This window comes from Polypterus senegalus, chromosome 18, assembly GCF_016835505.1.
Source record: "Polypterus senegalus isolate Bchr_013 chromosome 18, ASM1683550v1, whole genome shotgun sequence".
NCBI classification, from domain to species: Eukaryota; Metazoa; Chordata; class Cladistia; order Polypteriformes; family Polypteridae; genus Polypterus; species Polypterus senegalus.
Window position 1 is genome coordinate 31,456,821 of NC_053171.1, and position 11,061 is coordinate 31,467,881.

At 36.9% G+C, this 11,061-nt stretch overlaps 1 protein-coding gene across 1 annotated transcript; it reads right to left on the reverse strand.

Moving 5' to 3' along the window:
• Nucleotides 1-7,202: 7,202 nt before the first annotated feature.
• Nucleotides 7,203-10,515, reverse strand: LOC120518673 (homeobox protein six1b). Its single transcript, XM_039741585.1, has 2 exons — nt 9,796-10,515; nt 7,203-7,939 (listed from the first exon to the last, which is right to left on the reverse strand). The coding sequence occupies exons 1-2, from the start codon at nt 10,353-10,355 to the stop codon at nt 7,672-7,674; spliced, it is 828 nt and encodes a 275-aa protein (XP_039597519.1). The 5' UTR covers nt 10,356-10,515; the 3' UTR covers nt 7,203-7,671.
• Between the last annotated feature and the right edge of the window lie 546 nt (nt 10,516-11,061).

Genomic DNA, 11,061 nt, shown 5'->3' on the forward strand with positions numbered 1-11,061 from the left:
TGACTTGATTTAACTTAAAAAGTAGTTTTCATTATCCAGTATAATCTCAGTAGCTAAGGACTGAATTACATTGCATGAATCAAAATTCCCTCTTGAAGTTCTTTAAGGAAATCTTGCAACCATGATTTGGATTAAGTGGGTTAGAAAACTTGAGAAATTCTCCTGATGGATTCTTACAGATAAAGAAAACAGTCCCGTCCATTCACACAAACATACATTTTCTCTTACTCGCTTTACATATTTAGGGCCTTTGAATAAATTGATCAATTCCATACATGAGAATCAATATTAAGCATGCCTTCTAGAAATTACTGTTAAAAGGAAAATAAATAGATTTAACTAACTGTTCCAACAAAGTGCTGAAAAATCTGAGATCTTTTGGAAATAGGAAAATAATATGTTTCTGTATATGACAAATGCCTCATTAAGTAATTGCGTAATAACATTGTTAAAAATAATGTTGGTTTTGAGAAGTTCAAGCTGCTGGCAATTTTACAGTTACTGATAACTTCTCTACATGTTTATATTTTAACAAAAATTCATTTAAATGCAAATTATCTATCGTTTGTTCTTTTATAGCTAAGATTTCCCGTTTCTCTGTCTTATTCAAAATGTCTGTTGCAGAGGACTAAATACATGAAATCAGAACTGATTTCAAAACTTTCCAAGTAATCAGTGTAAGTGTAACGTTAGCTCCCGATGTTTAGTCTGCTCAACGGCGGTACGTGATGTGTTCGCCACAGTGCCAGCTGAGTTACATACAGGTGACGAACATGGACTGCAGCAGGTCCATTCCAATCTGTACGCTTCCTGAACTCGCTTTAAGCTTTTGTAAGGTAGCCGAAAGTTATAGCATATCAGGCAGCATCAGATGCAAAGCAGGAACCAACCATGATCTGATCGAGGTACAGTATGATGTCTGGAATATAACAGAGAAATACATGCAAAAAAAAAAAAAGAGAACGCGCAAATTACGTGACGAGACACAAGGCATGATCGAATGAAGTCCCCCTCGCAGCGCACTGACCCACACGTTTATTCTCATGTGTGCAGAGCACGTTTAGAATTTGGGATAACGAGAAAACAGACGGGAAGGCGAAGAGAAGTTTCAAATTTAATGTAATCCAGGCTGTGAGGTAAAAGTCTAACTCTTGTGGTACATTTGGTATGCTATTATCACTAACTATCTTCGTTATTGCTTGGTCAATGAGACGTTTTAACGCAAGAAACATGAAGTGTCAAGACCCCCTTCTCTAATATAGCCAGTCATTGTCAATTTGAAAAAAACAAAAAATCGATACAGTAAAATAATGAAGCAGTGACATGAATGTTGGGAATTCACGAGCATGCTACAGAAATAAAAACGGTGTGGTGAATTCAAATTATGATTCCTCATTACCTGTCAGTCTATCTATTATTTTGGACGAATGAATGGCACTCAGACGTTCACATAATGTAGTTCAGTTATTTAAAAGTTGTTTTTATTTTCAGGACAATTTGTACAAATGATAAATCAATTTAATTCCGTACACCGTCATAATTGCTGCAAATTTGTTGACTATTGAATCAATATAAATTAAGTTTAATAGAGAAGAAAAAAATCACCAGAATGCGGGAGGATATTTCGTTAGTGCTGCTCCCTCACTGCTTCAGGGATTTGGTCCAGTCCCTCTGTATGAAATTTGGACGTTCTCAAAGTATCTTTTTGTGTTTTCTCTGCACAATCAACTCTAAAATGTCTCGGTCGTTGTTTGTGGGGTTCTGCCCGTGCACTCTGGCACTCTATGAAGGGAGGTTTCCTTCCTTGTCCCTAATGCTGTGCGAGTTGGTGCCACACTAAGCTTAAGATCTTCTGAATGGGAAGCAGTATTCAGAAAAATAGATAAAGGTGGTGTATTTTAGTTTACGTTCTGGCTGTCAAAGCAGTGAGATGAAACTGTTCTGCGTTCCCAAATCCATGTATTGGCACGAGAGTTCATAAAATGGACGAATAAAACCATAAACGTTATTTCGCGATCTTTTCAAAACACACTTTTTGGCAATTCTAAATAAATAACACCGGCAACAGAGAAGATAACACTGAGATCCAGTGAACCTCTGAGAATGCCTAGCGACAATCCAAAACACGCTTATAATATAACTTTATGAAACGTATGTGCATATAGCTAATTTGTGGCGATTAAGTAAAGTCGGGGGCATTGGCATTGTGTTGTCAGTTGATTTTGATAATTTCAATTTCAAGCCCAAATTTTAAGTTTGTTAATATTGTATTTGTATAGCGGCTTTCCTGTGCTCAAAGTCTTCGTTAGTGACGGAATTGCCTAATAAACTAATTTCATAGCTTAACGGAAGGGCAGTGGATGGATGACAGTTCCAGCCACCAATCCTGCTTATCAGTACGGTGGACAGACACACGGGGCCAGTTTTAAAGGTGCTCACTAAACTAACTCTTTAATATGCTGAAAAATCCAAGCGCTCACGGTGGGGATCATGTACACTCGGGTAGTGCCGGGCCGGGATTCGAATCCAAGATTCTGAAGTTGTTATTATACATACAAAATAGACTTTCTTATCTTTTACCCTTGTACTCTCTTATTAGACAGGGCAGCAATCAAACATATTTAGAAAACCAATCCCAGTAATTAAACCCCGCCGTTTATTCTGGATCATGACTGTGAAACAGAAAGTCCACAAGAACCCTCGAGCTGTAAATACTGACAGATTACTTAATTAAAATCACACTACCATGTAAGTAATGCAAAGAATCAATTAGTTTCTGGTATTTCTACAAGTTACTCATTCAGTGATCTTTTTTTTAATTCGCAAAACTAAACACCACCACCTCTCCAAAGTCTTCACTTTTGTTAGGTAATCTCGCACTTGCATATACACCTGTTTTGTTAAGGGTAGGATTTTACTTTGGATGCCCCGATACGCAGCACCTGTTCGGACTCGACTTAAATCAGTCCCGTTATGATGTAGAAACATACGACTCGTGCTAAATCCTAGTACAGTATATTAAATTGTAGTGCCTATATAATTCTCGCCTTCAATACAGAAATCTGTGACAAAAAGAAATGATTACGTAGTTCACATCGTGCATCTATTATCGAGCTCTCTTTGAAAATCGGTTTTATATTTTCATGTTCTCATATAGAAACGAAGTATTTATTTCTGGCATGCAGACTCGCGTTCTTATAGTATTATTTAAATGTTTTATTAACGCTTTAGGGTAATAATTGGATTTTAAGCTGTTTTGTAAGCTAATTAACCGCTTAAAAGAGTGAAGGACGTTTTGTTCTATGCGGTAACAAAGTATAAGTAAACACACGATAAAAGCAGAATAATACATACGCTGTAATTTTTCCGAAAGGTTACCATTTTCTGGTCATTTAATTAATATAAATCATTTATGACACAGATACAATTAATATTTAATAGTTTAAAATAAAATATTTAACACGTATTTATCTTGAATTACGAATGAATTCAGAACTAAATTATGGTCAAAATAAAACAAGTTAAATACATCACCAAAAATGTATGGCTTTTGAGAATCAGAAGTGGTTCGTTTGTACAGCGTATTACTAATTTGACAAAGTTGAAGACGTAAGACGGTACAAATTTGCAAAGAATTTAGCTCTTTTTTAAAAAAAAAAAAGTCAAAATTATTAATAAATTGTATATGCGTGTGAGATATTTAAAAAATTAAGATGCTTTATCCCTTCATCCATTTTCTGAAAGGGACATTCAGCAGCAGATTTTCGGCTTGCTTGTGTCAATCCTGGCGACTAAAAAGCCCAAAGCAGAACCCTATCCAGGACGGGATGGCAGTCCATTTTAAACCTCTTTATACTGGGGCAACTTGCAGTTGCCGGGGTGCCTAAAGATTAATCTGGGATGTAGAAGTGAGTCAGGACACCAGAAAAAAATAGACACAGACATGCAAGCAACAAAATGGCAGAAACCAGGCAGAATGTGACCTTCTTTTTAAAGACTACTATATATTTAGCTCGCTTTAGTCGACTCGCAGATTCATAAAATTTAACATGTGACGCGTTGTTTTTGACTTCTCTGTTTATTGTCACTTAAAATCAACAGACAAGTTGACAAATTCTAACATGTATAACTGGAGCCAAGTGTCAGAGCTTTCTTTCTTTCTTTCTTTCTTTCTTTCTTTCTTTCTTTCTTTCTTTCTTGCATTCTCCAAATCACAAATGACCCTAATAAATTTAGAGTTAAAATTGGGGGTTCACCTTTTTAAAAAATACGAGTTGTTCTCCTCTCTTTGTAAACCTGTCCTTCCATCCACTTCCTGAACTCGCTCATTCAGATTGGCGCCACTGAGAGCGCGAGTCCATTCTGGCTTTAGCCGGCCGAAAATTAGGATCAACACTGGGCTGGGAGCAGATCTGCTCAGGATCAAATTTGGAGCGAATTCGGAATCTGAATTCTTGGGGTAAAATATGTGTAATATAGCGGAGGATTCTAGTTTACTTGGCCGTGAACCAGTTTTTTAATAAAAATACGAAATTACAATGTAGCTATAGCGTTTGGAAAGCAGCGCCATTGATAATAGTTGTCACGTTGTGAAACCTTGGCTTTAGAACATCTTTTTTTCTGAGCAAATGAGACTACAGTATTTAGTGTGGTCAATATGAATAAATGCAATTTTAAAATTTCCAAAGCAAGACAGTTAAGATGATCTGGACGTTTCAGATTAAATAGCTAAACCTTTAGGGGATTCGTACACCATCGCGCACATAGCAGCCTTTGAAAAGTTGACAAATGAAGAGTTGAGATTTTCTTATTTTTAAAAATGACGTTTACACTTCGAAAATACATTTAAAGAAGGACATATCATACCGTCCACTTTAATCCATTTTAAGCAAAACCTAGTAACTCTTTACCTTCTACAAAGTTTTAAAATCAGGAAGGGGGACAAAAAAATCAAACATAAGCTTATACTTCGTGGCAGAAAAATAAACAATTGCCTTTAGAAAAACGTCACTGTATAAACATCGACGAGGGTATCGAATGTTTTAAGTGCTGCTTCATCAGTTAAAAATGTTAATTTATTCACACCCTCACCCAGTGAGAATTGGCCTTATTAGAAAAATCAACAAGCAAATACATAAAGTCAATTACAGCCCCACTATCTGACACGTCTCAGTAGGCGACATTTCGCAGTTGCTGAATTAAGAAGGTGACCGTGCGCGGGCTAGCTGGCCATACAATAGGCAACATATAAACACTGCTTCTATCTATGACTTCAAATAGAAGAACTCTTGTGATGAACTGGTTTAAATTATCATTATTTTTTTCTAAATAAATCAATGCATACGTAAAACCTCATCCGTTTACTGGATTCTAAAATTAAGTTAAAGGGTCAAAGATGCCTTGATGGCCTTATTGAGTGTAGAAGTACAGTAATCCTCAGATTTTGGCAAGTGAATTTAACTAACAAGTCTAACTTAAATAAACGTCTAAATAAATTACTTAAAAATAACTACAACTCTGGGATTGTTTTAAGACTGTAAAATATCTCTGACATAATACACTATTCTGAGTAATTTTGCATTACGAATTAGGCATTGTGGTAGTTATTAAATAAGTACAACCGGAGCTGTTTAAGTACGTACATTTTGAGGTCTTGATAGTTAAAAACTATTTGTTAAGTAAATAAAAATTTATTTCTCTAAAAAAAATAATTTCTCTGACAGAAAAAAACAATTATAATGCATAAAAAAGGGAACATTTTAATGAAAAAATTACATATAGCCGAAAAATAAAAAGCAGTTGCTCATAATTATCAATGCCATTTTGTTAGAATTTAAGGAATGTTTGAATTTCGAAAAATAAAGGGTGTTACAACTGTGTATACTATACTCTGCCTCTAAAGGCTTTGTAAAGAGATAAAAATGGCCTAATTAATAAAATTATGTCTTTGATAAAATTAATTTTAACCACAGCAGTCTTTCATTGGAACCTGAAAGTATCGGCTATTCCAGATCTTCCTGCTTTTGTCTCCTGAAAAGCTTCAAAATTGTGAAATATTGCTGGCGTAGCACTCGCGTGGACACGTATAAAGCAGCGGCTCCCGATCCAGGCGCACATCTCCTGGCAGTCCTGCAGGTGGTACCATTTCTCTGCGGTCTTCAGACCACAAAGCGAACGGCAGACGGAGCTCAAAAACTGTGCCATAGACTGTATGATTATTAATATAAAAGAGTGAGCATTGTAGACACAGTCCTGGTGGGTGATTCGTTAGAGATCTACATGATTAAAATAAGTTGTCTGTACATGAACGGTAATATATATATACTTTTATGTAGGTGCGTTCAGTTTTTTTTTTTTTGTTAAACTACATTGCTGTAAAACGCAACAAAAATGAAGCTATAAGCGTAGTTTATAAATAGCGTCTCATATTAAAGTAAGTTTTCAATTTAAAATCGTCTATGTGTTTGCTACCAAAGTGAAAATAATAAGCAGCTGCTCCTGAAGAGTATGTTATTCACAACGCTTTGGAGAAAAATCGGTTACACTTAATCGGCAGCAGACAGTACGTTTTTCTTTTTCCATTTCCAGATTAGTCTAATTCTACTGACAATACCACCGTACAAAATGTCAAATGCCATTTTTGGGCACATAATAAGTTAAGCAATTCCTGTACTAAGACGAGAATGTGCTTCATTTGCACTTGCTGTATTTGCTGGTTTACTGCAGTCACTCATTTTCTGATTGCTAGAGTGTCGTTATAGCTACGGCAAGATTACGTATACACACGACAGAGGAACTGATCGTTTTTACGAACAGACATATTATTAGCGGTTTTGCTTTAAGGAAAACTAAACGTTTCGCAAAAAAAAAAAGTTTAGGTACACGATGTTCCGAATGTCACACCTCAAGAAGCTCTTGGTCAACCTAAACTTCATGAAACGACTTTGCTTTTGAATACGGCGTTAACAGACAGCACAGCCTCAGAGTCCTTTACATTTTTGTCAGTTGTAAGATTAGGGTAATGTGGTATTAACACTTTTAAAGCACAAGGATATGTTTTATCAATCTTATTTGAGGTATGATATTTAAAGTTATTTCATTCGATCCATGGGCCTTCTGGAGTTCTAATCTTGAGGGGTTCTATACACCATACATTATAAACGACATAAATGATAATAAATCCACACACATAAACACTCACCTCTATGTGCTCATATTTTATTGTAAACTATCTGGAACCTTAAACACTAAAACCGAATATGAAAATGTAAACTTCAAGGGGGTTCAAGTGATTATTTGTTTCCATGTTTCCTTTTTAAGGCTGTTTTATATGTTTATCTACCTGGAAAGACCAACATATCATAAATTAAGAAAAAAGAGTAAATTTAAAACCATTTTAATATGACAATGATCTTTTAAATGTAAATTATACTGACAGTAATAAAGTATCAGCACTGTCTCTCTGGTGAGATGTCTGCATGTACTGTATTTGTGAGGTGTATGTGTGCATACATACACATTTACCCTCAAAGAGGATATGCCAGTTTGTGAAGAAGAGCATTAAGGTAATTTAAGAGAAGTCTCTTTTTTTTTTTATCCTGGTCTTCATATGAGAGTCATCAGAAGCGTCACCGTCTCTTACTGTACAAAAAGAAACATTTTAGTGGCTCTTTAGGAGCCAAGATCCACCAGACTGGATGTGAGGGGTCCAAGAAGAGAGTCCTGCAGCTGGTGTGGATGTCCTTGAAGGCTGCTCATTGGGTACGTGGAGCCCCCACTGTGATTCATGTTCCCCTGTAGCAGCAGGACCGAGTTCTGATCAGGGCTTTGCGGTGGAGAGAAGTCATCTTCAGAGCTTGACATCAGGGACTTGGCCCCATCCAGAGGGGACAGCTGGTTCTGTTTACTGCCTCCTGAATTATTGTTCTCACTGTTCTCCCTGTGTGTTGTGGAAAGAAAACAGACCGGGGTTGACCCCGGGAAACAGCCGTCAGACTTGGGGATAAGTTCAGCATACACAAAATGACCAGTATCTCTCGTCCGCTGCTAAAATCAGACAGCGAGACACTGGAAGTAAATTTGGCCATAAAGCCTGAAAAATAGGCATTCCCAAATATGATACACCCCAAAATAGATCATATGTGGCCCTGAAAAATGGATTTTTTCATATGTTGAATCATGATAGGATTCACTGATTTATTAGAGATGGTAAATCACATTCTTCTGTAATAGGTATGTATGTGTGTACATGTGTAGAGCACTGATTTGATAAATGCAGTGCATAACATATTATTATAAATCTAACAGTAATGATACAATTTGCAATTATAGAGTAGGTGGCGATTATATACTTTTTCCTGTTAAGTTTGCAGCTGCTCAGACAGCACAATTACCTTGAAATTCTGTTCAATTTTACGCTGAAAGATAATTATATAAAATGCAGCTTTCTGGAAGAATTAGTTGATCACAGTAATACAAGTTTATCACAAGCTGTATATGTTTGACTGTCGCATTTCTAAGATGGTGAAGTGAAGCTGTCAGATGAGCACATTCATAAGACACCAAACTATATCTTTGGAAATACAATTATGGCTACCAGAGAAATAACAAAAATAGAATCTATCACAGGCAGTAATGGCAATTTAAAATCTCAAAATAATTAAATATAATTTTAATCATTAAAAATACTTCTTGCAATAGTTATTTAAAAGGTATTTTTTTTTTATTATTGCATTTTTGATGCCCTTAGCAGACGTTTTAACTATAATGAGGATATTTTGTTGTTTTAAACCTTTTATTTTTGCTTGTTGCAACTTGTAATTTAAAATAGGATATTTTAAATATTACAAAATAATAATGTCACCTTTAACTAGTGTAATAGATTATCTGATTTAACACAAACTATAACCAAAATGTTCATTTTTAGGCTTTTGCCATTTGTCATTTCCTGTAATGTATATTGCCCTAAAATCACCTTGTTATGCTTTCATATTTGCTAATATGACTTAATATATGATTATTGTTATTATTAGTAGTAGTTGTAATGCCTGTATTGATCACCTTACTAATGGTAACACTTGCATTTTCTTTTTTGTTATTTTGGATGTTGTCATTAATTGTAATGAACGTATCGTCTTTTATAAATAAACACTTGACATCTATGATAGCACATGACTAGGTAGAGCAGACATTTTACTAGCAAATCAAAAATTTAAGAAAAATCAAGATTTTTAATTCTTAAAACGTGCTTATGACGCCAGATTACTAAAGTTGATTCGAGGAGGACTATTTTTTGCTGCGTGACAGCTGGGGTATCCTGCGTTTCTGTTAAAACATTCTGTTACTTTTTGTAAATTATTTCTTAGAGAACACTCCTGATAAACACTTTTATTAGCTTTAGAAAGTAACACGAACATGATTGAAATGTAATGAATTATGAATCGCCGTGAAATTAAGTTTTGATTGCTCGTTTGTTTAAAGTGTACTACAAGGCCCTTTGACGGCATGTAAATTTCGCACTTCAACCAAAGCATTTGCTTTATCGAGTCAGTTGTATCATTTGCGTGACCGCTATATCAGTGTTTTTTTGCTGATGAAATCGTTTATGTGCAGACATTTCTAAATGTTCACCATTACGTTTCGCTCACTTCGTGAAACATTCCGTTACGCTTCTTCGGCTAACTTTGAAAACCTTGCGGCTGTTTCATCACACCATATAGTAAACCGGGCTTTCTTATAAATCCGGACAGTGGTGAAATTATCACGGGCATCCCTTTTGAATGACATTAGCCTTACCGTTCTTTCGCCTCGGCGGCGCGATCTCGCTGCCTTCTGTTCTTGAACCAGTTGCTAACCTGCGTGGTTGTTAGTCCAGTGGCCTCGGCCAGTTCTCTCTTCTCCCGGGGCGACGGGTACGGATTGTGGGTGTACCATTCCCTCAGAACCCCCCGGGACTTTTCCTTAAAGCAGTAACTCGTTTCCTCCCCGTCCCAAATGGTCCTGGGCAGCGGGAATTTTCTCCGCACTCTGTACTTGCCCACTGCACCCAAAGGTCTGCCTCGCAACTTTTCCGCCTCCACGTAGTGAGCCTTCAGCCAAAGCTGCTGGAGTTTGGGATGATTGTGCGGCGAAAACTGGTGACTCTCTAATATTTTGTAGAGCTCTCGGAAGTTTCCCCGGTGGAAAGCCACCACTGCCTTAGCTTTGAGAACACTCTCGTTCTTGTGCAGGTGATCGCATGCTGGCAGGGACCACAAAAAGCGACCCAGTCGTTCCAAATTGCCCCCCTGTTGAAGTACCTCACACACGCAGGCCACTTGCTCCTGGGTAAACCCAAACGAGGGCAGCATGGACATGATGTCAATGGGCGAAGCACCTTTAAACGACAGAAACAGATCAAGAGAGCCAGATAAGAGTACCAAAGTATACCTCTGAAACAGAGGGGGGTGCTCGAAGACGGCCCTCGAATACCTTTCTTCTAAAGTTGTGTCTCGGTTCAATGTGGTGCTGATTAAAAAAAAAAAAAAAGGAAATCCGATTATTGGGGGAGTATTCCAGTGGCGATAGTCTCCGCGGTGTTAGATGCGATTGTTAGGACAATTTGTTCCTCTTCTGGTTATGTCAGCCTTAAAGAGTGCGCATGGAGACTCTGATTGGCTCGGAGCTCCTCCTATGCCCTCTCTTTGCAGCTCCATTTCCTCCGGAGAGAAACGTCAGGGCCCTGAAACTTGAACCCCTTCTCAAGTGTTACCTGAGGGAGCTGATCGTCTCTATACAAATCAATTATTACAGACCTTTTAAAACCCATTTTCATTGCAACAGACCCACTCATTTTTGGTGAGCTAATATTTAATTACGCTAATTCTAATGATGAATAAATAATGAATTGATCAATAGCCTGGAGGGTTATATATTTTTTTAAGAATACATTATTTATAATCTTGTCCGGTAGACTTGTCCACTTTTAGTGAGTGGTGATGTGAACACATCTATAAAGAAAGAAGTAATAGCCTACCAAAATAAAAGAGAAGGGATGTCGTCTGATGATGTATCATTTTCCGC